This window comes from Aspergillus steynii (genome assembly GCF_002849105.1).
Source record: "Aspergillus steynii IBT 23096 chromosome Unknown P170scaffold_10, whole genome shotgun sequence".
In the NCBI taxonomy this organism is placed as follows: domain Eukaryota; kingdom Fungi; phylum Ascomycota; class Eurotiomycetes; order Eurotiales; family Aspergillaceae; genus Aspergillus; species Aspergillus steynii.
The window spans coordinates 447814-473344 of record NW_020194407.1 but is presented as its reverse complement, the minus strand read 5'-3'; the positions used below and the strand labels follow the sequence as shown (position 1 = coordinate 473344).

At 54.3% G+C, this 25531-nt stretch overlaps 9 protein-coding genes across 9 annotated transcripts; 2 read left to right on the top strand and 7 right to left on the bottom strand.

Annotated features, from left to right (window-relative positions):
* Positions 1-180: 180 nt before the first annotated feature.
* P170DRAFT_58672 (uncharacterized protein) lies at positions 181-877 on the bottom strand. The gene is made up of 2 exons (XM_024855288.1): positions 598-877; positions 181-545 (listed from the first exon to the last, which is right to left on the bottom strand). The coding sequence occupies exons 1-2, from the start codon at positions 770-772 to the stop codon at positions 340-342; spliced, it is 381 nt and encodes a 126-aa protein (XP_024698941.1). The 5' UTR covers positions 773-877; the 3' UTR covers positions 181-339.
* On the top strand, positions 807-1693 carry P170DRAFT_58709 (uncharacterized protein). The gene has a single exon (XM_024855289.1). It carries the CDS (start codon positions 1036-1038, stop codon positions 1579-1581), a length of 546 nt encoding a protein of 181 aa, XP_024698940.1. The 5' UTR covers positions 807-1035; the 3' UTR covers positions 1582-1693.
* Positions 1627-3747, bottom strand: P170DRAFT_441097 (putative GABA permease). The gene is made up of 3 exons (XM_024850229.1): positions 3411-3747; positions 2770-3330; positions 1627-2716 (listed from the first exon to the last, which is right to left on the bottom strand). The coding sequence occupies exons 1-3, from the start codon at positions 3512-3514 to the stop codon at positions 1807-1809; spliced, it is 1575 nt and encodes a 524-aa protein (XP_024698939.1). The 5' UTR covers positions 3515-3747; the 3' UTR covers positions 1627-1806.
* A 475-nt stretch (positions 3748-4222) lies between these two features.
* On the bottom strand, positions 4223-5048 carry P170DRAFT_58653 (uncharacterized protein). The gene has a single exon (XM_024855286.1). It carries the CDS (start codon positions 4842-4844, stop codon positions 4380-4382), a length of 465 nt encoding a protein of 154 aa, XP_024698938.1. The 5' UTR covers positions 4845-5048; the 3' UTR covers positions 4223-4379.
* On the bottom strand, positions 5049-10116 carry P170DRAFT_58660 (putative jumonji family transcription factor). Its single transcript, XM_024855287.1, has 5 exons — positions 9601-10116; positions 9435-9532; positions 8456-9375; positions 7335-8388; positions 5049-7185 (listed from the first exon to the last, which is right to left on the bottom strand). The coding sequence occupies exons 1-5, from the start codon at positions 9856-9858 to the stop codon at positions 5253-5255; spliced, it is 4263 nt and encodes a 1420-aa protein (XP_024698937.1). The 5' UTR covers positions 9859-10116; the 3' UTR covers positions 5049-5252.
* Positions 10117-13163: 3047 nt separating this feature from the next.
* Positions 13164-16229, bottom strand: P170DRAFT_393493 (choline/carnitine O-acyltransferase). Its single transcript, XM_024846025.1, has 4 exons — positions 15478-16229; positions 15386-15415; positions 13390-15321; positions 13164-13334 (listed from the first exon to the last, which is right to left on the bottom strand). The coding sequence occupies exons 1-4, from the start codon at positions 15854-15856 to the stop codon at positions 13207-13209; spliced, it is 2469 nt and encodes an 822-aa protein (XP_024698936.1). The 5' UTR covers positions 15857-16229; the 3' UTR covers positions 13164-13206.
* Positions 16230-17676: 1447 nt separating this feature from the next.
* On the bottom strand, positions 17677-19005 carry P170DRAFT_58632 (PR-1-like protein). Its single transcript, XM_024855285.1, has 3 exons — positions 18262-19005; positions 17893-18188; positions 17677-17836 (listed from the first exon to the last, which is right to left on the bottom strand). Exons 1-3 carry the CDS (start codon positions 18882-18884, stop codon positions 17769-17771), a joined length of 987 nt encoding a protein of 328 aa, XP_024698935.1. The 5' UTR covers positions 18885-19005; the 3' UTR covers positions 17677-17768.
* A 1203-nt stretch (positions 19006-20208) lies between these two features.
* On the bottom strand, positions 20209-20607 carry P170DRAFT_58627 (uncharacterized protein). Its single transcript, XM_024855284.1, has one exon. It carries the CDS (start codon positions 20525-20527, stop codon positions 20294-20296), a length of 234 nt encoding a protein of 77 aa, XP_024698934.1. The 5' UTR covers positions 20528-20607; the 3' UTR covers positions 20209-20293.
* Positions 20608-23598: 2991 nt separating this feature from the next.
* Positions 23599-25332, top strand: P170DRAFT_480591 (carboxypeptidase cpdS precursor; the record flags this gene model as incomplete). Its single annotated transcript, XM_024853793.1, has 5 exons — positions 23599-23674; positions 23723-23868; positions 23926-24346; positions 24407-25147; positions 25223-25332. 5 exons carry the CDS (start codon positions 23599-23601, stop codon positions 25330-25332), a joined length of 1494 nt encoding a protein of 497 aa, XP_024698933.1.
* Between the last annotated feature and the right edge of the window lie 199 nt (positions 25333-25531).

The following is a 25531-nucleotide window of genomic DNA, read 5'->3' as shown; positions in this document are numbered from 1 at the left end:
AAGTAGAGCGGATTGATGCCATCACCTGTATGGCAGACCATGCCCTCTTCCATCAACTCTGACATCCGTAAACGCACAGCCCAGGACACTTCATCCGCGAAATCTAGTCGACGGATAATGTTGAAATGACCGACGGAGAGCTTCTCTGAGAAGTCTCAGGGCACCCCATTTCTCATATCAGAGTGTCGATGAGATGAGCCCAGTTGATACTGTCGAGTTGGTTGCTCGTCAATGAGATTTGCTTGATAAATCTGCTGACTGTCTTGATCTTGAAGAGAACAAGAGGAAGATTCTGGGTTGGTCATAAGAATGGAAGATTTCCGTTCTTTGTCCGTTGCATCACCAAACGCGCAGCGTCAGATGACCGTCTGCGCTTTCATCCTGAAACCAGCAGGGTGCAGGGCCAGCTTCCATTGACCATGCAAGACAAGCGGCCAGGATCAGATCTAGGTCTTCTGGCCACCAGCACAGAGCGCATGGAAGACGGTTCGATGGTCGCAGGATACAAACAATCCACAGGCATTCTTCCTTGGCTGCATAATGACCTAGAATGTAAATCACACCGGGCCCTAGCCATCCAAACCTATCAGAGAGTACCAGCGGCAACGTCAACTATGCAAAAATGACGTGGATTGTGATGTATCGTAGATGTATACGAAGATATCCGATGGAGGGATGCAAGTACCATGGAAGAAAGAAAGAATGAAAGGAAAGTTGTCCCTGAAGGGATCGAACCCAGCCAATCACCACCAACGTCCTCTTGCGCTCGCATGACGTCAAAATTACCGGCCGCGCAAACAAAGAAATCCGATATTCGATGGAGGAGAGGAGCATATAAATGCGATTTCAATTGCTTCTACTTATTCCTCTGCAGTCAGTACTGCACTGCACTGTATCAAGATCAGTCAGTCATTCAATTATCCACTTTACTTCCCTACCTACAGAGTCAGTCAGTCTTGATCGGACCCACCTCGATCTATACCTGAAGTCCACAACCTTATCTCCTACCCAGGGGCAGGTATATACCTACAAACCATGCCATCCTCCAACATCCACCCAACCTTCTCCTCGACGCAAATCCCCACCCTCAACTCGAACCACACCCATCCGCATCCTCACCTGCACCCCCCATCCCACCTGCTGCGCCCGCGCGCCGACTCCCCGAAACGCTCGATCTCGTACACCACGACGCCCACGCACGTCGCCACCCCTGTCGCCACCCCTGTCGCCACCACCAGCACCACCGCCGGAACGGGAACGGGAACTGCCCTCCCCCGGCAGGAAAAACACGACGACTTGACCTGTGACCATAAAGTGAAAGGCGCGCTGACAGAGCTGCTGAATGATGGGTGCGTTAAGGCGGATGTGCGGGGGCGACGGTCGGTGCAGAGGTTGTTGATGGAGACGGAGCGGGAGTTGAGGATGCAGCGGAGGGAGAGTCTCGGTCGGAGGGGGAGGAGGAGGGGGGAGGTGGCGTTGGAAATTGAGGGGGCTTCGTCCGAGGGGAGTGAGTCGGTGTCGGGGGAGTCGATATCAAAGCGGGATGGGGACGGAGATGGGGAGGAGCAGGGGAAGGGTTGAGGGTGGAGGTTGAGAGGATATTTCGGATTTGACTTCTCTCTTTCTGTTTCTTTCTTGGAAGTAAATAGTTATGACGAACGATCATTGACTCTGATGATCAGCCTTATGCCTTATGTACAGCGAAGATCCATACGCAGGAACGAGTTTTGACGAAGCCAACATATCGAATCAATATCAATCATATACATTGTAAACTAGGAAAATATCCGCTATATTTATAGGACGTCACTTCTTCACCACCTCCATCTCATCCCCGTTCTCTGCGTCCGGCACCGCCTTCCCGCTCATCACCGGCGACAGCTCCGCCATCTGCTCGCCACTGAGCGGCGGCCCCGTGAAGTGCTTGCGTGCATACACCACGTACCAGCCGATGCTGATGGCCGCGAACCCCGCGAACACCACGCTGGCGTAGTTCATCGACTCGGCGTCCACGGGCAGCGACACCGGCATGCAGAAGAGCACCACGGCCAGCAGGATCCAGCAGATCGTCAAGACGTTGATGGCGTATCCGAACCGGCCCAGCGAGAACGTCGATTCCTTGACGGCCTGGCGCCCGCGGAGGATCGAGATGAAGATGGGCACGCCGTACGAGGTCGAGAGGCAGATGGTCGCCACGCCCGTGAACGAGTTGAACGCGGCCGTCGACCCGAAGTAGATCAGCCCGAGCAGGCAGTCGATCACGGCCGATAGTATGATGGCCCACACCGGTACATCCAGACGTGGGTTCACCTTGCGCCAGAGGCGGAATCCGGGAATGGCCCCGTCGCGAGCAAAGGCGTACGTGCACCGACTGGCGGCCGTCAGGGCACCGATGCCGGCAAAGATCATGATGCCCAGAACCAGAAACAGCAGGCCGAATCCACCGCCGGCAGACCCCGTCGCCATCTTGAACACGAGACCGATCGGTTGACCGCTGGCGACGTTCAGAAGCGTCTTGACATTGGGCAGGACAAACATGACGGGAATCAAATATAGCAGACCGGTCACGCCGGCCGCAAAAACCGACAGCACGATGGCCTTGGGGACCTCGCGGTGGGGGTTCTGCACTTCCTCGCACATGGCCGCCACCATGCCATACCCGGTCAGAGTATAGGCAGCCTGCAACAAGCCGACGAAGAAGGCCCATCCGGACGGCCTGCGAGACATTAGCACCCAGCTGCATTATCCATCAGGAGAACATCAACATACCATCCACTTTCCGAAGCATCATAATGACCAAACACGAACGCGCCGTCTCGGCGATCATCAGCCATGACCAACAGCGTCACCAGAATGATGATGACGCTGGCGGCCGTCCAGAAGATGCAGACCTTGTTGATCAAATCCAGCCACTTAGAGAAGAATATATTGACCAGCGCGCAGAAGAGAATCACCGCCCAAAACATCAGGACCGTCTGCCAGGCATTGGCGACAAAGGTCTCATCCCACAGGGAGATGGCGCTGAGGATCAATTGGGCGCCGCCAAAGGTGATACTCAGCGTGACGGTCCAATTCCCCACAAGGGTCAACCAGCCGTCAATAAAAGACATCATGGGCGCCCACTCCTTGGTCGAGAGCATGGCGCTCCAGTAGTAAACGCCGCCGGCGGTCGGATACACGGCGCATATTTCGGCCAGGGAGGCGGCAATCGCGAGGGAAATCAGAGTGACCAGCACCCAGCCCCAGATAACGCTGACGGACTGGCCGTCGGTGAGAGTAATGTACAGCGTGGTGCTCAGGCCATATGGGGCGGCCATGATTGCGAAGGAGCTGTGTCGGGGAGATAAGGCGTTAGCTGGGATCCAATCGGAGGGAGCGATCGCGGGCCGCCAGAGATAGGAGATTCATACAGTCCGAGGACGCTCAGCATGCTCAGGTTGCGAGGCAGCTCGCTCTTGTAACCCATTCTCGCCAACGCCGCGTCGGCGCTGGCATCGACGGAGGATTGCCGCATGGTGTGTGGGTTGGAGATCAAACGAGACAATGAGACAGAGGTAAGAGATCCGGATCAACGAAGAGAGCGACAATGGAAAGCAACGAGGCGAGACGAGGTTTCGCGAGACATGTCGCAGAGGACAAGATAAAGGAGAGGAAGAGAGAGAAAGGACCAGGAGGAACGAGAGATGACGATCAATAAGAGAGAGCAGCAGAAGGAAGGGCTCAGGAAACCTTAATCCCCCGCAGTCAAGTGACCTGATAAGCCCCATTGCCTCGCGGACCGAGACCGCGCTGGACGTGCATTTCCCAAGGGAGTTACTGCCTGATAGCTTGACTAACGAGGTTAATGATAATCTGATAGCCCTGATAAGACGCAGTGACTAATCCCCCTTGCGTGCCATGAGGTCATTCGAGATAGCGCGTCTATAGCCATCTGCAGGAGGCCCAGTTGTAGGAATACGGAACATCAATCAATACCTATGAACTGGAACCCTACGGAGGACCCTGTGTGTACGGATATGCCCATCTATGAAAGAACTCGAGTCGTGCGAGTCTGCAGCCAAAATCCCCGTGGAGACGCTCCGACCCGTTCTTTGCGGGGGAAAAGCCACCACTCGGGCATTTCTCTTACTTAACCGATACTCGGTGATCAGGTCCCTATTAAGACAGTACGACTGTAGTGTAGACCGTATAAATATGAATCTACAATTCTACGACACACCCATGGAGTTCAATTCTTGCATTCACTGCTAATAAGCGACTATGGTTCTCCAACATACATCGCAGGTCACTCGGCGAGTGACGGCTGCCACATCGATGCTCGGTCGCTTCCTCGGGAGGGCGACCTCGATGAGCGCCAGGATCAACGTCATGATCATGTTTCAAAGAATGAATAACCGGTCAGAGGGGAGGTGTTGGCACAGGCGATGGTCAGGGGAATGGGGGGTATCAAACGTCAAATCGGGAAGGGTACACGGGGGGTGGGATATATATGCACAGAGACAGGACAGGCCACTTGGTTGTTCGATGGTGAAAGTTGATTTCATTGGGTATTTTTTTTTCTTTCTTTTGTCTGGGGGATTTTTTTCTTTTTCTTGCTGGCTGTGCTGGACATTCGGAGATCTCTTAATGTACGGGGCGGAAGTAGGCCCGGATGGTGTTTGTGTATGATGGATGGAAACAAGGTGGAAAGGGAAGAGGGGAAGGGGGGAAACAAGGAAACCCAAGATAAGGACAAAGAAGGAGCGAGGCCCAAGACAAGACGGCAGAGAGAGGAGACGTTGGGTCCCAGTGGGCCAGAGCCGGGCATCAACCATGGCTGCCACCTGGTCCTTTCCCACCGCCATTTGGCCTCTCACCCCATCCCCGGATCCACGCCGCCGTCATCTTTCCCATATCTTCGAGGCCCCCTCGCCAACGGGGGAGAGTTGGAGGGAAAACAATAAATATATCAACGAGAGAACAAGGCCGAGAGCAGATTGCAACACACCAAGTCTCGGTCCGAGTCGTAACCAGCCAGCTAGCATCAACTCCGTCGTGGAACAAGGGGAAAACACCTGTGGGGGGAGAGAGGATGAAGAGGGAAACAGTGATGATCAAAAAACGGGGAAGGCACAAGAACAACAGAAAACGCCCAGTCATGCAGTCGTCAATCCAGTTAAATCGTTACATGGGAAACAAAAATGCAGCAGCTTTTTGGGTCGCCGGCATGCGAATACAGAAACACGCTTCTTTTTGGAACGGTGACCAGAGGATCAAGGACTGAGCACGGCACAGATGTCGTCTGTTCCGTCCATCCCAAACCCGGCCATGTCGACGGAGTGCAGAGAACCCGGTCCGCCACGCCCCAGCGAGATGTCGGACGAGGCATAGTCATGCTTCAGGCGCTCGTGAGGACCGAAGAACGGCCGGGTCTCTTCGTTGGGAGTGTTTCCGTCGCCAGCCGCCCAAGGCAAATGCTGCCAGAACCGTGTGTTCGCTTGCTGGTCGCCAAACAGGTCGTGATGGTCGTGGTGCACTTCGGTCCCGTGGTTGGCAAAGTCGTTGGGAGACTGGAACCGCAGATGCGACCGGCTGAAACTTGAGCACGGCGAGTCGGCATGCAGGGGAAAGTCCAAGCCCGACAGCGGCATGTCTTCGACCGTCGTGATATCGATGGTGGGGTTCTCGGTCTGTTGGGCCAGTGCCGATGCCAATCGGAAGTTGGAGGCGGAGCTTTGCCGGCTGTGACTGGTGGACCGCTCGATGGCCCGTTGCACAAAACTGCCACATGTCTTCAAAATTTTCTCTTGGTCCTCGGGCGAAAGACTGGCGAAATAGTCATTCGCCAGCGACGGTTTCGGCAGCTCGGGCTGGCAGGGAGTCAGTCCGAAGGTCTTCTGGGCATGCTCCGTGAACCCCGACGGCATGTCGTACGGCGACAGGTACACGGTCGGGGCCTGTTCCTGTTGCTGCTCGAGGTAGGCATATTTGCGGGGCAGCTTGGCAGCACCGTTCCCGTTGGCCGCCGGCAGTTTGCTATTCTCCGACTCCTTCTTCTGCAGCACGTCCAGACGCTCGAGGTAGCTGACGAGCGAGAACCGCAGCATTTGCAGCAGCCGGTTCACCTCCTCGGAACGCATGTTCAGCGGCTGCACCGGTTGTAAGGACCCGTCCACGGCCCGGGACTGCACCCGTTGCTGGGCCATGGCGAGTTCCAGTTTCTCCAGACCATTGGGCGGCGGCACGGAACCCATGGGTCCCATCAATGAGTCAACGACCAGCTCGGGGCTGACGATGGTATAGCCGGCGAAGATATTGGCATGGTCGGTGATCTGGGTCAGTCGGCGACGGGCCACGAGCTCCCGGACGTTGGCGAAGGTATTGGCGGGGAGGTGGTGCGGCTTCTGCTGCTGCTGCTGCTGGGGGGGCGAGTGGTGGGAGGGATGGGCGGTATTTTGCTGCTGAGGAAGGTGGGGGGACGACTGGTGAGACTTGGCAAATTGAGGATACGGTGCATGGCGGGCAGATTGGGTTGGCAGGGATCGATAGGCCGACGGCATCGCAGAGTGAGAGGCAGCAGCAGAGGAGGTACGAGGAGGAGGAGGGGCAAGAGGACGCTGCAACAGGGAAGGGCGGGAAGAGGTGGCAGCGGCAGCAGCAGCAGCGGCGGCGGAGACGGAGGTGGTGGACGTGGCGGTGGCAGGTGAGAGGTGGTTCTTGTGGTGGTGTTGAGGAGGGGCAGCCTTAGCAGCGGCCGCCACTGCATAGGGAGAAGGCACCGGCAGATGGTGGGGGTACGCCGAGGGCAGTCGGGCCATCACGGCGCCAAGGGACTTGACGCTGTCCAGGAAATTCGACCGCGGGTTGTGGACGGCCACGCTAGGGTTGTGCGTATACTGAGCCCTACACTCGGTGGACGACGGACCCAGGTAATGCCAGATCTGTTCGTTCTGGTCCAAATCAACCTTGCCCGATGGTGGGGCCCGCGGATTAGCGTTGTCGACCGTCTCGAACTCGGCCCACTGATACGGAGATCGCTCATCGCCAAATGGATTGCCTGCCACCGGCACCGCCGATTCCAACTCCTTCCGGCCTTCGGGCTTCCGAGCCAAGTGGGCAGGCAGCGGCTGTGTGCCTGGTGTTAAAACTGCAAAATTGCTCCGTCGGACGACAAGCATCCACCGGTACGGTAACTCGATTACATCCCTGCACAAAAAAAAAAAAAATGAGGCGGTGGTCAGCATCGTGGTTCCCAATTAGGTAATGCGCAAACAAATTCCCGCACTGGGACGATGACAGCATCTAGAGGGAAAAGGGAAAAACCAAAAAAAAAAAAAAAAAAAAAAAAAACTCACCCTCGTGGCAGGACCTTCACCATCAAAGTCCGCTCCGCCGGTCGGTTCTCCAGGACCACCGCTCCGTTGATTTCCTTGTCGGCTTGGAATTGCACCAGCTCTCCCACCACCAGTCGTTGCGCCGTTTCGATCAGCTTGCGGTCCTGATCGGGCGTTTCGCAGCCACTCATCCACGTGGGTTTCTTCTGCCGATGATACTTGCACTTCAGATCGACGCTAGGGATGGAATACTGATTGCCGTCATCCGCGATCACGCCAACCAGGCCCTGTTCCACCTGGACGCCGGCAAGAAGAGCACAGGTGGGGTGGTAGGACCGCGTGCATTTGCCAAAGTTGCACTGGAAGCACGCCCCGCGAACTTCACGGCAGAACAGGCACTTGAGGCCCATCCGCGCCTTGGGGATCTTGTCAATGTCGCACACCACCTCCTTGCCCGACTCGTCGCGCAGAATACTGGTCTCCTCAATGTACAGCGCACAGCGCCGGTGAGCATGGGACGCCCCATCCTCGGTCGGCAGAAGATCCTCGTAATCCAGATTGTTGGGGCACAAGACGCAGGGGACCTTTCTCGGGAGCTCCACATTGACCCGCATGCGCTTGGCCTTGGTGGTTTCACCGTCGTGCTTTCGCTTCCGGCCACGGGTTTTCTCCGGGACACTGCGTGGTGGAGTCAAGAGATCCGAAGCTCCCTCCATTTCGTCCAGGTCGCTTTCGAGTTCGCCATAGTAGTAGTCTGGAGTAGCTTCGCCCCGCAGCTTGCGTTCGATCTCGTCGACGTCGATCCACACGCTGTCGGCTTCACAGTGGCATTTCTTAGCGACGCGACCGTAGTCCAGCCACTTCTCCGTGGCGAAGTTGACGGACTCGGCACAGTTGTATCCCAGGTTGTATCCGGAGTGGTAGCCATATGGGTAGGTAATGACAAATTCGCCCTCGTAATGGACTAACCGGTTCACCGTGATACCGTACTGGGACTTGAGGAGACTGGGAGAAACGAGGTAGGTCTTGTGGCGGAGAAACTGGTCGCAACTCTTGGCATCGCTGGTCCAGATACCTGGAGATCAAAGTCAGCATCGACCGACCTATAATCTGGAGATGGGTTGGTTCGACAAGGAACTTACTCTTCATGGCTTGTTCAAAGCGAGGGGCATCCTCTTGCGAGATGCTGTACCACTGTTTGGGGGCACCGAAGTGGATGTAGTTGATACTGTAAAGGTCCACATCTTCCAAATGCCAGGCAAAGGTGGCCTTCCACATACCCAGGTAGAGGTATGCGGTGTTGACACCAGGCACTTTTTGTCCCAGAACATCGAGCAGGTTGGGCAGCTTGGCCACGTTCCACGACGTTGTGATGTTCTCGTCGAAGAGCGATCCGGGCATGTCCGCGCCGTACATGGGATTGTTGAACATCAGGGATTTCCAGTAGGCGGTTTCGAGTTCCTCACATCGTTCCTGGGTATAGTCTCCATTATCATGGATGCGATAGTCGAAATCCCGGAAGGTTTCCTCGTCCACGTAATCGATCGCATCGCCCTTGTTGTTTTTCCTCCGCGAAGTCACGGATTTGGGCTGCCGTCCCTTGGGCTTTGGCGCAGGCAAAGACTCTCCGTCACTTAATTCCTCCGTCTTCGCCTCGACCGGATTCGATTCGGGGGACACCGGAGTCGGCGGACCTTCGGGTTTGATCTTTTCAAGTCCCTCCTCAGTCGGTTCTTCTTTCACCTTGGCCTGGTTCGATCGCTTCGGCGGACGCCCGGGGCCTGGGCGGCGTTTCTGAGAATCGGATCGCGCGGTTTGTGACTTGGGGGCCGCCGGAGCACGGTTGGCGCGCTCCTGGTTGCGGCGCCTCTCGCCTCTGCGAGCGGGCGGTTGGTGGCTGCTCTCCTCGCACAATCCCTTCCATTGGGGCAGGTTGTAGGACCGTTGTCGCTCGATGTTGGCCTGGGTGTAAGTTCCGTGCGAGCCGTGGAATTCCTGCATGATCGGGTTCTTCACGCGAATCTTCTTGACGGCTTCGTCGAGAGGGGGAAGAGACTCGGACCTAGAAGAGAGCGATGGTCAGCAGATATCCGCGGAGTCCATGGCGCCGGTCAAACTTACCATTCCTTCGGAGGTATGACCTTGATGATGCCTGACCGCATACCGTAGCTTTCAACCTTGTTGATAAAGTACTGGAAATCGCGGAACTGGCTCATTGTCTTTTCCACCGCAGTCAGCCGATGTCGCCGGATACTTATCAAGACTCTGACCGGACCAGGTCACTTACTGGCTTGAACACGGGGATTTTGCCGTCGCCATAATAATGGTCCGGTTCGATCTCCTCCTCCTCTTCCTCTACCGACGGCATATCCGGCGCTCCGGCAGCATTCGGATCCAGTTCGAGATCCGACAGCTCCGACGGGACGCCATCGGGGACCTCCTTCTTGCCGTTGGCGCTATGGGGAGGAGTGATCGAGGCCGCATCGGTCGCGGGAGGGCCCGCAATTGATTCGAACAGGGGTTGATCAAGCGCTGCCGCCATCATCTCAAGTCAGACGGGAGGAATGTAAAGAAGACTGTTCGGATATCGACAAGGGCGCCGTCGTCGGAATATGCGACCGCTGATCGACGGCGAGACAGGATTTCCCAGCGGTCGGGGGAGAGAGCGTTCAGAGGCAAAAGAGAGTTATGTCCTGTACAGCGGCGGAGGTAACGTGAGATTTTTTTCCCCTGTTCTTTCTTTCGGTTTGGTTTTTTCTTTCCGGAGTGACTGTAAGTGACAGAACACCGAATGCAAGCGTCAAGGAGTTCACGAAAGGGGGGAAGATCTCCGAGTGAACGGAAGGCAAAAGCAAGTTGGGAAGGCGTGCGTGAGAAGTTGGATGATCTAAGCTTTTTCTTGGGACGAATTGTAGGGAGGGAAGAGCATGGAAGGTTGCGAAAACATCAACAGCGTCACAGCGCACGGGATAGAAATGATAGGATCAATGGAGGGTAGATAGATAGCCAGCAAATGGCTAGTCCTTCGGGCCAACGTCAATCAATGGATCAAGCAAAGCCGGTTAAAGGGCCCCCTCCTCCAGTTTGAGCGATCGGAAACAAGAGGATTTGCCGTATTGCAGGACCAAGCAGCAGCAGATGCTCAGCAACGAGGGCGCTAGTTCGCCGGCGGGTGCAGAGACAGGAAAAAACGACGGGACGCTAGAGGCAGGAGGACGCAGAAGGGCAGGGGCGGCAGAACCAATCCCAGCGTCACGGAAGATCCAAGAGTGGATCCGACCAGAGCACGATGGCCTGACTGCGTGTTGCAGGTGTGGGTTGGGGGATTGGAGGGTGGAGAGGGAACAGTGGACAGGTTCAGAGGGTTTCGGTGACTGGGAAAAAGGGAATTGATGATTGAAGGCCAGAGGGAGAATGCAGCGAGAGCGCGGAAAGTGCAGGGTGATTGGCAGACGACCGGAGGGTGAGCAGCCTGAGCGCCTGAAACGAGCCTTAAGGCACCAAGCTAAGGTGGCCTGAGGTAATGATGTACAAAAAAGAAATAAAAATATTTCTGGCTCCAGCCGCGAGCAGATCACAGCACGCCTCTCCGGTCCGGTCTCGGGGATAACACCAGCTTGGACAAAGAAAAGCCGCAGCAACATGGAACGTACCTAAGAGCTTTCCCCCAATACAGCTACTTCCGGGAGGTCGATGCTCGATTCCAATGGTTCGGCCAGAAAGACAGCAGTAGGTTAAACAAAGACAAAGAATGAGGTATGTACCTCGATGCATCAGCGTTTCCCGTCGGACGAAGGAATCGCTGGTTGCCCGGGCGGTCACGTGGTGCACATGACTCCTGGAGTGCTGAAACCGGGTCTCTCAGTACGACGGCGGTAAGATACGGAGGGACTCCGAATACTCCACGGCCGTAGTCGCCAGCACGGGCAGTCAAGGGCACTGCTGGGATGGGAGTAATACGGATCAATACGGATCAATACGGTCGTCGGATACCGGCGGAGGACCAAAAGGGAAGCGGTCTGATCGAGATGATCTCACCGCCCGCCCCCGTGATTGGCCCGTCGTTATTGGTGGTAATAGCGGCAAGCGCTCTCTTTTAGTCTTTTACTGTTAGCCATCCTCATGGATCCGTTGAGAACGAAGTGGTCTACTCCGTCTGGACTACGACATACTCCGTTTGTTTCGAATCAAATTGGCCTGTTCCAGAAGATGACGTTCCCGGCGCAACGCCCACCAGCCAGTTACCGGACCGGCTCAACGCGAGACAACCGATCGGATACGTCAAGAGACTGCGGACAGAGCAGATGTGCCGCAGCTTGACTTGCATATTCACCAACATATGACCTACCTAGTCTAGAGTAGTCCGACGACCGGTTTGCATTTTGATTTGCTCTCCCTATCCTCGCTCGCTTTCTTTGGCTGTATTTTGTTTTTTCCTTTTTCTCGGCATGTTGGCATTTTATGTATCCTGTTCGGAGGAACTAGCAGTCTACAGTAGCAGATTATTACTCTATAGGTCGTAGGGCCAGCGGTGATTCCAAGGTTGGATTGAATGGTTATGGATATGGGTTTCTGGGGTGTAGATCGCAGGAGAAACTACTTCCATCCATCCATCTCTATCACCTCCCATGCAGTATATACTGCGGTTACAAAGTTGGCAGACTACCAGGTAGTACGACTCGCCAATGCATCCACCCACTCCAACCATAATAATCCGTCCTTCCCCCGGGGTATCAATCAGCAGAACGCACGGAATCCATCTCACTTAGCCGGGTTACACAGACAAAGCACCTCTTGTCTAGCGCACGCGAGCTATGTTGCGCCGGGCGTCGATAGCAGCAACGCCATCTCCCACCGTAGAAGCCCCCCGTACCTACGCCGTAGGAAGGTAGGTAGAACTAGAGTACTACTACTACGTTGCAGTGCGACTGCAGATCCCATTGGCGCGATGGCCCGGGTACATGCGCCGCATCCACGTCGAGGATTGCCCGGATAGAGCAGCCTGCATGGGCCATGCACACCCCCAGGGAATAATGGGGGTTATCACTTATCAGCGCCCTGAACCTATTATCGCAGCCTGCTCTGCATAGGGACTGCGTAGGTGCGTCGTATGGGCCCCGTGTTGTGTGTAGTGTGCCTTGGACGTGTCATATCGTGACATCGCCATTTCGAGCTTATATCCCGTGTTGGTGTCTGAAACTACTGCTGCGGATGGTTTTGATTCACCTCCGTGTTTTGAGGGCCGGTTTTGGGTCAAGTTGTTGTAGAGGGTAGTATCGTATGAACGGATGGGGGCCGGGGACATGGTTAAATCGAAGCTGCATGTAAATGGAAAACAGTCGGAGATTCCTTCTAGTCGATCGGTTGGGCATCCATTCTAGTGGCGTGAAGGTTAAAACGCTCGGTCTGGGTCGACAAGATGGATTGCATTGCATGACTATTTGACGGGCGGTTCTGTGTCGCCAGCCACCTCGGATCCTCGAGCGTCCCCCTCGTGCATGCATGGCTCCACAACGAGTTAATCAATCAATCGGCGGGTGACTCAAGGCCCCCAGACTCGACTCGGTTCGACTCGAACATGGTGTGATCGCGCCGCCGCTAAAGCAACGGCTCGAAGTTTCACCTCTCGACTCCGGAGTAGCAAAGAGTTAGTGTCTCGGAAGTAAGTCATTAATTACCCTGCAGATTGCAGATTTTGCATCTTACGGAGCAGCGTTGCAATGGACTGTCATGCCATAATCAAATGTAATTGGTATCGGTTCGACTGATCGGAATATACGGAGTACTGATAATCAAATAAATATACGGCGCCAACTGCTAAACCACTGCGCCCTCCTCAGACATAGTCCCTGATGTCGCACTACCGCGCGCCTCCTTCCAGATCCATGCTCGATCAATATTCATTCAGCCGGAGTTTCTTTCCGACGAACCGACGTTTCTCAGGCTTATCCCCGGTCCGTTCCCGGTCTGCATTCAGCCCTTTGAGTGCATGGAGCAGCATCCCTGCGTCGAAGAATCCATCTGATTCGTGCGTCAGTAGCTGCCAGGAGAAGATTAGGGGCAAAAATAAACTTACATCCACCCATGCCATCGTCCTCCAGTTCTCCGCTGTCGGTTGTGGGCGTATCGGCACCCCGGTTGACCTGGGTCGGGTCGCCCCGGACAATCCGTCCTCGGCGGTGCTCGCCCTGCGATCGCTCGGTGATCATTTCCATCTCTCGAGCCCGACTCGTGCGCGGGCTCATGGCCTTGCGGGTGGTCATCCGCAGCAGCTTGCGGATTTCGAACAAGTACGTCTCCAGAGTGTGCATCAAGCGTGCCGTTTGTCGGTGTTTGGACGACGCGCAGAACGAGATCGAGTCGTCCTTGATGATGTATCCGATTCCGAAGCCGTCGGCAGACGTCGGCCCGAATCCAAAGTGTCGCAGACAGGGGTTGCCGCAGTTTGAAGTCGATAAGATCGTGTTGTTGATCTTGTCCCATCCCGGGTCGCTAAAGAGCGCCGGCGTGGGCGGCGCCGGACGGATGGCGCGTAGTCCGTAGCTGCCTGACGACAGTCCGTCTTCTGATATCGACGCAGACAATTTAGGGGAGTCAATGGCGGACCCGTTTTCCACGGGGCTGGAATAGCCGTTGGAACTACCCTCCACACTGTTGCCCGCAGAGGAGCCTTCGTCGAACGATCGTTGCCAGAGGCAATACATCGCGTAGAGGTGGCGATCCTGGCCCTGGCCCTTGGAGCACTCCTTGGTAATCGCCGTATGCTTCTCGGTCGCTTTCCGAAGAGCGTTAATCTTTTGCTCCGGGGGGTTGTCGCCCCAGAAGGTTTTGACGAAATCAACGCACTCGTTAGTGACGGTCCGCACTGCTTCTGTCCGGCCGTGCAAGAAAACCTTGGTCATTGCTGGCTCGTAGGTGTTCTCGATGCGACCGTACAGCCCGTAGTAGGCGGCTTGGAATGCCATTTGAATAAACGCATCGGGTGAGAATCCCGCCGACGTGATGAAGTTCTTTCCGAAGCCAGCGAAGTCCAGCACTTGGAACTCATGTTGCTGGAGCAGATCGGAGAGGTGAGACTCGGCAAAGCGCAGTGCGATGCTGACCTCCGGAACCATATCCCACTCCAATTTCCGAGGAGTGGTGCTGACATTGCCAAAGCTTCGGGGATCGCGTTTAGTCGGGTCAGGGCTGGTGGTTGCCCACAGGCTCGGAGCCTGACCATTGATGGTTCTGGCAAAGCGGAGTATCGTGTCCGTGTAAACGTCACTGGCGAATCGTAACACCGTGTGGCCATCCACCCCGGTGTGTTCGAAGTTGATACCTGCACTGCCGTTCTGACACACGATAATCTGAAGCTTATCGTACCACCGGTTGGTACAGGTCCCAACCTGCACGCCCTTCACGACCTCGCTTGTTCCGCAGAGCATGTTGGCACACAGCTCAGAAGTGCTGTGAGGCTCGGTGTAATCCAGGCAGAGGACGAACAGAGCGGTGTCGACAATGTTCAAACATTCCGCGTTGTTGGAACCCTCATCCTTGGTCATGATATCTCTCAACCCAGACCACACCTTGCGGTTTTCCGTGCTGAGTACACCCAAGGCCCCCTTGGCGGCATCTTGGATAGGAGTTTGCTCCGCATCCCCGATGATGACCTGCAGATTCACCGCGATATCCTTCTCATTCATGATTAGATCGTTGTTATCGTCGAGAACATCGAACCAATAGAATTGGCCCCGGCACAGCACCACAACGTGTTTGGCGTTGGGGTCTTGGCTGATAACACATCCATTTTCCGTGGGCAGTCGTGCCGTTCCAAACAGCCGTGAGTACTGGTACATACAGAGTGGCGTGCCGCGAACCGTATCAGGCGATAGTTCCTCCCGCCTCACGGCTCTGACGAAAGACAGTGCCGAGATCACCAGCGATGCCGCTCTGGTGACTTGGTGATTCCGCGCCGGGGTAGGATCATCCTCCAGCAGAAAGAATGGGTTGAGGTTCAGAACAACCGCTGCGGTCGAGGATCAGTACAATGCAAGTTGCGAGGGATCGGGGCTGCGAAAGAGAACACTCACGACTATCGTAGTTCAGATAAGAGTCGTACCCTAAAAAGACGTTATTAGTCAGTGTCCGAGAAGGATCCCCATTTCTCTCTCGAATGACATACAAAACTGCTCAATATAGCTCGTCTTGGAAGATGCATAGTTCTTGAGCTTTTCTTGAAGGACGGGGCCATCGGACTTGAGGAAGTCCTGAACGGCCGCCCTTGTCTCTTCCTGCTCCCTTGGGGTTTGCAAGGCGGACAAAGCCTCGAGATATTTCTTGCAGGTGCTCTCAAGATCTGGGACCGGTAATTTAGGAAGAGAGTCTTGATTCGCAAAGGTCAAGCCCTGCTTCTTCGGGGGCTCGTCGGCATTTGGCGTGACATCCACCGTGGTGGGCTTGATCTTAGGCTCAAGAGACGGCTGAGATCGTGGAGACGTCATGGCGTTCCCCAACGGCTTCGGAGCCGTGAAATGGCGAACTGCCATGTTTGAATAAGACATATTAGTGAGAAGATTCGCAAGATCCAAGCCGAAGTCCACTAGGCGTAGCGACAAGAGAGAAAGGTGGGGATGGAGAGGAGGCGTAGAGCGCTACGGTAGAAATAGTGGCAATCTTGTAGGCAGTATGAGGGCATGGAGATTATCTCATGACCAGTCCGAATCACGAGGCAGGGACAGTCGTAGTGAGTCCACGCGGGCAAAGATAGCAAGCAATAGAGATTGAATGGGTGCAGATAGAGGGGAGAAATCAAAACCAGAAATCGAAGGATGAGCTATTTATCTAGAGACCGGGAGAATATATAGGGATACCCCTCCATGGTCCGGGGAGTGACTGGAGAGCGCGGGGTGGAGCATAGTAGGCAGTCGGCCACGGGACGAAGGGAAGAAGGGTATTGGCAAACGGGGGAAGGGACGCTTACAGGGAGTGAAACAGTAGTATAGAGAGAAAGTCTGCAGCAGCTCCTAGGACCACGGTCGATCGCTTGGACGGGGTAAAGTGCCCGAGGGCCTGGGAGAGTGCAGGGAGGATCGGGGGAACGGATGAAGCTTGCTGGCTAAGGAATATAGTTAATATCGGACTATGCGAGCTCTGCGTCTGCCAAGAGATGCGACGTTCCCAGGATCACAGGCAAATCTGCGAGAGGATCGCACTGAAGATAGCCGAGGGGTTTAAAAAAAATTCATCCTTTAGAAGCTGGCAGGATACAGGCGAAAGTTGAGAGCCAGAAACCTCCGGAGCTTAAGAGAAAAGTGTCTATGAAGGCGGCGGAAAGCCGGTTGCCTCTTGCTTCTTTCTGGGGAAGGCGGGGAAAGCCAGAGCCATGGGTTCGAACAGTAATCACTTCCTGCGGTGGCGGGACACCGAGAAGGAAGTCAAGACGATTCGGGGGATCCGGCAGAGCAGTACAGTACATACATTGAATTGAGAAGAGTCGAAAGCCGTCAGTTGTATCTTGCCCAGCGCAAGTGAGATGAATTTCTTCGTATACGACAATCGAGAACCGGACTGCCTCGATGTCACATTCCAAGCAGCAAGTGACAACGCAGAGTGAGATCGAGAATGGAGACCGGCTGAATGGCCCCGATTAGGCTTGCTGTCACTAGTTCGAATGCGACCAGAGTTGGCCGTGATGACGTTTCGGACGAAGGGAAATCAGAGAGGCAGAGACTCTGGTTCGTCTGGCGGGGGAGATGGGCGGTCACGTGCATCTGCCGCATGCAGCCACGACTTCGACACTGCAATCTACAGCTACGAGGTTACCACTTCATGTAGATGCTTTACTTCGGATTTACTATCGACGATGATTCCAGATTGCTTAAATACTCGGATCAGAGCAGACTCCACGTCTCATGGATTTCATGTTCATCATTTGGCCGTTCGACCATCTCATAGGTACTCTTTTCCAGGACGCCGATTTTCATGCACCAAGCACCAGAACGAAATCAATCAAAAGGAACAATGAGAAGAAAGCACAATCCAGATAGATGGGTCGCTGTCATTGATGTACCGTGACCAATGTTCAAATGGTAAAATATTCACAAGAGAAGCAAAATAAGATAGCGTCGGGGGTGGTCTGCGCTGGTTTGGGTCCGGTCGTCGGTGGAGAACCCGACGCTGGGCAGATCCGTCATCGAGCCCGGGCAAGGCCAAGCCTCCGACGGAATTTCACCTCGCCCGACAGAGAGAAGAGATCAAAAGTAACAAACAATCAAAGAAGATTTAGGTGACACTGACAATTGCCAGAGACTTTCTCCATTTTTCTTTTCTTTTTCCATTGGCAATGGCTCACAATATGACTGACAACAGGAGATTCATCCCACACACGAAACGGATTTGTGTTGGATTTCCGAGCGAACAATCCGGGGATATCACGGTCACCTGTTCTGGTCAAGTGAAGACATTTGAAAAGATCTAGACAGTCACCATGCTCTGTCCAAGAGGACGCTTCACGTTGTCGGCATATTCACCAGCATAGTTGCCTAGAAAGGCATGTTAGAAGAATCCCTAAGGTGCAAGAATTCGGGCTTTGACTTACCAGGGGGGCTGTAGTTGCAGACGGTGAACGGCACCGAGGTGGCCGCATCAACGTTGCCAAGGCTGGGGCAAACCACGGTGGAGCAACCAACGTGGGTGGTGCCCTTCCAGACGATTTGACTGAAGTGACCCCAGCTCTCGAAGAGAGACATGTCGGGGTCGGCCTTGTCGTACAGGTCATACTGGTCCCAGTAGCCCATCTCGTCGTTGTACATCAGGTTGGTAATCATAGAGCCAATGTCGCTCTCGGCAACTCCGTATCCAATGTTCTGACCGTAGTCACCACCGTTGATGCTCCTGCGAGACCAGTCAGTCGGGTTATTTTCTTTCTTCAGGGGTCAAACGTGGAAAGGGAAGGGATCGATCTTACGTGTCGTGCTCATAGACGCAGCGGGAAGCGAGAACCTGGGCGCTGGCCACAAGGTCTGCGGACCAGGTGAGATCGGTGGCCGAGTGGTTGCTACGGTGGATGTTGTGGTTGTGCAGGATGGTCTTCTGGTAGGAACCGGTGGGAGCGGCCTCCGCGGCGGTCGAGCTCGAGCTGGAGGAGGACGAGCTGGTGGTGGGTTCGGCGGCAGGAATGGTCCAGGCGGAAGACCAGGCAGAGGTCCAGGCACCCTCGATGTTGTCAATCACACCTCCCTGGGTCGTCGTGGGCTGGGCGGTGGTAGTGGGTTCCACGGGAGCGGGAGCGGGAGCTTCACTCGAGGTCTCGACGAACACGGCGGCCGGGCTGGAGGTGGACGGGGCGGGGGCAGGCTCCGAAGAAGTGGTAGGCTGCGTCTCAACCTCGGGAGCGGGAGCGCTGGAGACAGATTCGGAGACCTGCACCTTCTGGGCGGGAGCCGTCGTCGGGGCCGCGGGAGACAGGGGAGCGGTGATGGTGGTGGTGATGGTGACAATAGTCCAGTCCGTCTCGTAGGAACGCTTTTCCATGGGAGAGGCCATGGCGCCGGCGGCGCAGAGCGCACCCAGAAGCATAGAAGAACGCATGGTTGCTGACGTTGGAAGTGATGTAACGGGTTTTCTTTTCACGAGATGTCTTCACAGGTCGACTGTGGTTGATGGGTCCGATGACTTCGCCGGGAAGTGGAAAAAGAGCCTTGATAACAAAAATGTATGGAGAATGAAGTTTCTGGTAATGAGCAGATCGACTGCGACAGGACTAGCCAGTCAAGGGAGAGAGATGCTGTTATGTACGTTTGGGGGGAGGTTTCCAATATCGACAATAAAGAATGACAGCCGTTGGGACACTTTTCAAAGGAGTGAAAAAAAGCGCGCCAATGGCGATGAGAGCAAGATGGAAACTGAGGCCAGAGAGCGAGAAGGAACAAGAAGAGGATGCGGGCGAAGTAAGTGATAATATAGTCTGGCACGGCTGGATCCCTGTAATCACGGGAAAGGAGAGGGCGGCGTAAACCCGGTGGGGCCACGCGATCTGGAAATAATTAAAGACAAATTAATTTTACGGCCGGGGAGGACCTGAGCTTGGGTTTTGGCTTTGGGATGATGTTCCAGACGACGGGGTCGATCTCGGTTTCGCCCTCGAATTTATGCGCCCGCCAGCTGGCCGCCGTTTCTTTGAGGAACAATAACAATGCGGCATCCAAAGACGCTGCCGTGAATGAAATGCTTTGGCGCTGTGGCTCTGGAGCGGCGTTTCTTTCTGTCTTTTGTTCCCCCCCTGGATTGCCTGGCGGATTTTCCCAACCACAGACGCACATACCGGAGATCGTCTGGCATAGTCTATCTAGTCTATAACCTAAGGAACCCGTTCCCTCCACTTGGAGGCAGCATTCCGGATGGTAACCCCAGTTGTATCGGCCTCTCGCAGGAATCCTCCAGCCCTGACATTTGATTTTGACAAACGCCCATCGCAAGCCAAGGAAGCCAACCCTGATCGCATCGCCGATAATTCGCTCATGGCAGGGGAAATTTCAAACGTCCCTGATCTGACGGGTATCTTACTTGGTTGTACCACGGGGCTTGCGTGCGGCGAATGGCGTTCAGAGCAGGACCAGCTGCTAGTCAGGATATGCCGTACCCCTGGACCCGCTAAGCCCGTCCGGGACAAATCACCACCCATGGATGCCCGCCCGTTTCAGGCACCGGCGGCGAGTGGGCGAATCAGCGGTGCCGCCGGGGCCAGCGGCAGGACCCCACTCAGGGGACAAGGTTTGATTACCACACCATCCTGCGTGTTACGGACTACCGACTGGGTAGGCCCGGTAGCTGCTCCTCGATTTAATATAATCAAGGTGGTTGCGTCGGATCGGATCACACCGTCCAGTGTGATCCCAATCTTGAATATATTAATCTCTTATCCACCGGCGTCCCTCGCGTAGTTGCCGTCACATTCTGGGGCGTTCTGGGCGACGTTGGGAGATTAATGTGCGGGAAATTCAATCCCCCCCAGGCGCACTGAGGAACGTGGCTATCGTGGCTACACAGAGTAATTCTCCTATCTCCGGGTCCTTGTGACGTACCCTCTTCTCGGGACCGCAGAACCGTGGGTGAGACAGCGGTGTTGATCGCAGTGATCGAAATAAGGGACAAAACGCTGACCCAAAAACAAATGCCGGCGTGATCAGTAAACAGCACGGAGTCAACGAGTCTGCCTCGTCCGTGTCAGCCATCGGGTGTCATTATTGAATCAACCCTCCGTACAGGCCGACCGACCGACCGACCGTCTCGTCTCTGGTATTTTTTGGAAAACGGAAAAAAAAAAAAAAAGAAAGAAAGAAAAAGAAAATAAAAAAGAAAATAAATAAATGATAAAAAAAAGGTTTGTTTTTTAATTCCCTCCACCCGCAATTTACGCCGCCCACCAATCACGGGCTCGCCACGAGGAGGGGCGCAAATGAACGGGCCACATCCAGGGGTCGGGAAATGATTAACCACCAAAACTTGGCAACTCGGCAGCTCATTCTGGAGTCGAATGGCGCCCGCTAACGTTTCACTTTCCGATGCCTCGTTGGCCTCCTTTGTTGCACTCGGAGATTTGCCCCATGGCCGCCATGGATCCTGGCGAAGCGACGAGCTGCTTGCCTTCCTGAATTTTCTGAATTTTCCCAGTCCAGACTCCGGTCTGCTCCCACAGCCCTCTCGCTCCAACCCACTCGGATGACTCCATCCTGCACATTCCTCGGCGGTCCAGACTTCTGTCGTGCCGGATCAACTTGGGCAACGAGTCGTGTGGGCTTCGTGTCATTGCCGAGTCTTGGCCGCTTGTGCCTATTCGACAACCCTTTGTCTTGGCTGATCGCTTGACAGCTCCGTCTCCCGACGCTATCTGATTGTTTTGTTTTTCTTTCTCTGTTGTTGAGATCTGCCAACAGGGATGTTGAGTTTTTTCTTTCTTTTTTCTTTTTCCTTTTCCCTTTATTTCTTCAAGAAAGTGGGGAAAGAAATTAGGAACTGACTGATAGGCTACTCCGTATAGCTCTGTGCCTGGTCACACGTCAGACTGTCACCGACTGTCCTGGGCCTGTACTCTGTACACCTCAGGCATCCAAGCAGCTAATAATTCTTAGCCGGAGTCTGTTATATTACATGTTAATCTAAGGTTGGCTCCAAGCCTCCAAGCCCATCGCCCTACCCAAATGCATGAGGCAACTGACAATCTCTGAAAATCCCCGGTCCTTCCAGCCCGACCCACTCAGCTCATGGTCGCAATCAACCAATTTACGGAGTATTATTGCAAACAAACGGTGATGAAACGTTGTACGGAGCTACACAATCTATGGGCTTCCAGCCCGCCAGCCCTGCATGAGGTCACTAGATGTGTCGCGTTTCATGTCAAGATCCCGGGCGCTTGCTCCAAGCCTCCAACATCGGGATTCGGGGGCAAGAAGTCCATCAGCCATCCGATCAATCAGCGCGGTAATTTCACCAACACTGAAAAGGGCGAATTGTCTCTTGCGGGCGGGGATCACCCCAGTAGCTAAAGTAGATACCTCATGAAGAAGGGCCAGACCTGGCGTCTAGTCTAGACTCTGGCCTCCAGACCGACAGACACCTCGGTCTGGGTCATTGGCTAATCCTGCTGCCTCCATCTGCCTTCTTAATTTCTTCACCTTCAGCAGCTATGGAGCTGCCGCAATGTGCTGGAACATTCGACGGGGCACGGGAGCAGTGGTGGATTAAGCTAACTAGCCTAGCCTAGACGCGGCGTCTTCTCCTGAGCTCCGTAGATCATACAGCGTGAGGAATGAGCAATGAGGATATGAGGATATCTCCACGAGCTTCCGCGGTTGTGTGCCTGATATTCCGGGCATACATTCGACACTGGGTCGGTGTTTGGTGACTTTTGTGACAGCTGCAGAAAGACGAGTGTACTTGAAGGCGATGCATGGCCGTAATTGTTATTGTCGTCAGAAAAATCCTGCGTACCGAGTCACAAGACCAATTTCCCCAAGAAGCCTCGTGGTGCGGGCATGACTGTTGAGCCCGAATGCTTGAATATATGTACCTCGATATCTATTCTCCATGCCCTAACTCCATTACTCGACTTCCTGAGCAAAGGGGTCTAGACAAGGGCGCCATAATGACGGAGATGGAAGTTCTGGACGAGAAAGGTGAAAAAAAAGAGGCTGGACAAGGGAAAAGACACTTGAATCAAGTCAGAAGACAGGTTGATCCTTCGGCAGGACGTTCTCCCTGCTTTGGAGTTTACTTGGCGCCGGGAAGCATATCGCAGACACCGATATTGCGGCACGGATGTCGAAAACACTGCGGAAGACCTAGTTTATGACATGAAGATCCCGAGTATGGCCTTTCATTCTAGCTGAGAATTAGATTCTGACAGCTGGCATGGGAATTCTTCGGCTTAAATATGGAATGGAATGAGTTCGAGAATAGGAGTGTCAATGAAGAACCGCACCCCTGATATGCACGGAGGGCTCAATAACTCCACTCCCTTGCATTGGAGAGCCCAATGGGGAGGTGACAAGTCTGATTGGTGACTGGTCATCTTCAACAATTGAAGTTCGGGTTATCATCATCTTCAGGTCTGAATATCGTTGCCTATATCCCTAACTACGGAGACGCCTGGCTTCGAAGTACTAGGCGATGTAGGTGCAGACTCGCCGCAGGATGATAACGAACAACCCCTAACTCCAATGAGATAGCCCTTTTCTCTTAACTCAAGTCTTGCATAGAATGAAATCCGAATGAATCAGTTGATGCGACGTCTCTCGAAACTCCCGCATTAGGCAGGCTGCCTCAGGCTGAAGTTGGAATCGCCTGACTCGACACATTCCACGCCTGTCAGAGCCTCGACTCTGCATGGGAGACTCGTCCCTTTTATTGTCTCACCAGCCCTGGTACAATTCGATTGCCCAGGGTCGATTGCTTAGGCGAAAATCAAAAGTGACGTATCTCTCCTTCCGATGTCTATCCCTTTTTAAACGAATTTTCCGTGCAGTCGGTCCCAATTAACCAATTATTAGTTTTGAAGGTGTACAGCCGGCGCAAGGGGCATGATAGTCCTAAGGGAAGATGGCCTCGGTGCATTTATTCACGGTTTCACCCCCTTTGACTCGCAGTGAGGGGGCCTTGACCGGATTTGTAAGGGGAGTGGGCTCGTTCGATGCAACCCTAGCTGTTGACGGGAAAGCTGAACGAAATAAAGGCAGCGTTGTCGGTCCAGACTGTTGCTTCTTGAAGGTCCGACACTCAAGCTTGTGTTTATTCACAGAAGTGAAAGATGTTCACCAGTTCGATATTACTGCTGAGTTCAGCAGTCGGTGCCTACAGCTCGTACCTAAATTCTAAGACGAAAGGTGAGGAGACAAGTCATCGACACGAGAGACATTCACTTACAGGCATAGAATTTGCTGTCAATGGGACGGGCTTGCCGGAAGTCGACTTCGACATTGGTGAATCGTATGCCGGGTATCTGTCTAACAGACCGTCGGGTGACTCGAATCTCTACTTTTGGTTCTTTCCATCCACCAACCCTGATGCTTCCGAGGAGGTAAGCTGCCACGGTCATTCTTGTTCCACAAAGTCGAAAGTATGCTGACCCTAGCAGATCACTATCTGGCTGAATGGAGGCCCTGGATGTACTTCCCTTGCCGGATTGCTTCAAGAGAACGGCCCGTTCCTCTGGCAGCCCGGCACTTCCGTCCCTTTCCAGAACCCATATTCCTGGAACAACCTGACCAACATAGTCTATGTGGATCAGCCGGCAGGCACGGGCTTATCGCTGGGTCCTGCAACTGTATGGAATGAAGAAGATGTTGCGAAACAATTCATCGATTTCTGGAAACGTTTCGTGGATACATTCGACCTGAAGAATCGCAAGGTTTACCTCACCGGGGAGAGCTACGCCGGAATGTACATTCCCTACCTCGCCTCTGCTATGCTCGACAAGGAAGATTCGGAGTATTTTGATGTCTCTGGGATTTTGTTGTATGATCCACTCATCAACGAACAGAACTCGCAGTTCAACCGTGAGACAGCACCTCCGTATATCGATCTAGTAGCCTTGTGATGCTGACCTTCTGTCACAGCTCCCGCGGTGCCCATGATCAACCACTACCAGCCAGTCCTGGGTCTGAACGAAACCTTCATGCACCAGATCAACAGCCGTCACAGGGACTGCGGCTACGCTGATTTTATGGACCAGGCTCTCCAGTTCCCTCCATCCGGCGCTCTGCCGCCTGCCCCCAGCGCCGACCGACCCGGATGTGACATTTGGACCGACATCGTCGACGCAGCCACCTACGTGAACCCATGCTTCAACATCTACCACATCACCGACTTCTGCCCCGTCCTCTGGAACGTGATGGGCTTCCCAACCACCGACGCCGGCCCCAGCAACTACTTCAACCGCAGCGACGTCCAGAAAGCCATCAACTCCCAGCCGATCGACTTTCACGCCTGCTCGCTAGACGACATCTTCCAGGGCGAAGATAACGAGGATCAGTCCGAGCCCAGTGCTCTGGGGCCCTTGCCGAGCGTGATCGAACGCACCAACAACACCATCATCGGACACGGGCTGCTGGACTTCCGCTTGATCGCGAACGGCACCCTCGCTACAATCCAGAACATGACCTGGAACGGGAACCAGGGTTTCCAGAAGCCCCCGACGGAGTCATTATTCGCTCCATACCATCCCTTCTATGGAAAGGCGGCGCGAACGGATACCGATGAAGATCGGCCCTTGACTCACGACGCTGGCTCCGGCTTCCTGGGCACTACTCACACCGAGCGCGGCTTAACTTACACCACAGTGGATCTCTCTGGGCACCGTAAGTATATCAATACCCCATCTTCAATATTCTTTTGTCATTATAGCCAGCAGCTGACTCATGATTCCGTTGCAGAGGTCCCGCAATACTCTCCTGGCACCGCTTTCCGGCATCTTGAGTTCCTTCTCGGACGCATTGACAGTCTTTCTGAGATTACCAAAACTTTCTCCTCTGGGACCGGATAGAGACCAACAAGGTTATCTTGAACAGTCTCAGGGATATGAGACTACCCAGACAGTGTATCATACGGCATGTGTTATTCGATTCATGTACATACTATGGACCGATTTCTTTCTATGATGTATTTTTATATCAGAGTTAAATAGAAGACTTCCTTTCATTACGGACTTTTGAGACCTATACTATTCAATGAGTACTTCGCTC

What these genes read in the sequence shown, in the direction of transcription:
- P170DRAFT_441097 (XM_024850229.1), bottom strand. Translation starts at nt 3,514, where the DNA reads ATGCGGCAATCCTCCGTCGATGCCAGCGCCGACGCGGCGTTGGCGAGA. An exon ending in ATGCTGAGCGTCCTCGGACT is followed by an intron (nt 3,331 to 3,410) that starts GTATGAATCTCC and finishes TCCCCGACACAG; the next exon opens with CTCCTTCGCAATCATGGCCG. An exon ending in GATGCTTCGGAAAGTGGATG is followed by an intron (nt 2,717 to 2,769) that starts GTATGTTGATGT and finishes AATGTCTCGCAG; the next exon opens with GCCGTCCGGATGGGCCTTCT.
- P170DRAFT_58653 (XM_024855286.1), bottom strand. Translation starts at nt 4,844, where the DNA reads ATGGCGGTGGGAAAGGACCAGGTGGCAGCCATGGTTGATGCCCGGCTC.
- P170DRAFT_58672 (XM_024855288.1), bottom strand. Translation starts at nt 772, where the DNA reads ATGCGAGCGCAAGAGGACGTTGGTGGTGATTGGCTGGGTTCGATCCCT. An exon ending in CATAGTTGACGTTGCCGCTG is followed by an intron (nt 546 to 597) that starts GTACTCTCTGAT and finishes TTTACATTCTAG; the next exon opens with GTCATTATGCAGCCAAGGAA.
- P170DRAFT_58627 (XM_024855284.1), bottom strand. Translation starts at nt 20,527, where the DNA reads ATGGCTGACACGGACGAGGCAGACTCGTTGACTCCGTGCTGTTTACTG.
- P170DRAFT_58632 (XM_024855285.1), bottom strand. Translation starts at nt 18,884, where the DNA reads ATGCGTTCTTCTATGCTTCTGGGTGCGCTCTGCGCCGCCGGCGCCATG. An exon ending in TGCGTCTATGAGCACGACAC is followed by an intron (nt 18,189 to 18,261) that starts GTAAGATCGATC and finishes CTGGTCTCGCAG; the next exon opens with GAGCATCAACGGTGGTGACT. An exon ending in CTGCAACTACAGCCCCCCTG is followed by an intron (nt 17,837 to 17,892) that starts GTAAGTCAAAGC and finishes ATGCCTTTCTAG; the next exon opens with GCAACTATGCTGGTGAATAT.
- P170DRAFT_58709 (XM_024855289.1), top strand. Translation starts at nt 1,036, where the DNA reads ATGCCATCCTCCAACATCCACCCAACCTTCTCCTCGACGCAAATCCCC.
- P170DRAFT_393493 (XM_024846025.1), bottom strand. Translation starts at nt 15,856, where the DNA reads ATGTCTTATTCAAACATGGCAGTTCGCCATTTCACGGCTCCGAAGCCG. An exon ending in GAGCTATATTGAGCAGTTTT is followed by an intron (nt 15,416 to 15,477) that starts GTATGTCATTCG and finishes ACGTCTTTTTAG; the next exon opens with GGTACGACTCTTATCTGAAC. An exon ending in TTATCTGAACTACGATAGTC is followed by an intron (nt 15,322 to 15,385) that starts GTGAGTGTTCTC and finishes CCTCGACCGCAG; the next exon opens with CGGTTGTTCTGAACCTCAAC.
- P170DRAFT_58660 (XM_024855287.1), bottom strand. Translation starts at nt 9,858, where the DNA reads ATGATGGCGGCAGCGCTTGATCAACCCCTGTTCGAATCAATTGCGGGC. An exon ending in AAATCCCCGTGTTCAAGCCA is followed by an intron (nt 9,533 to 9,600) that starts GTAAGTGACCTG and finishes GCGGTGGAAAAG; the next exon opens with ACAATGAGCCAGTTCCGCGA. An exon ending in GTGAAGGTCCTGCCACGAGG is followed by an intron (nt 7,186 to 7,334) that starts GTGAGTTTTTTT and finishes TTTTTTGTGCAG; the next exon opens with GGATGTAATCGAGTTACCGT.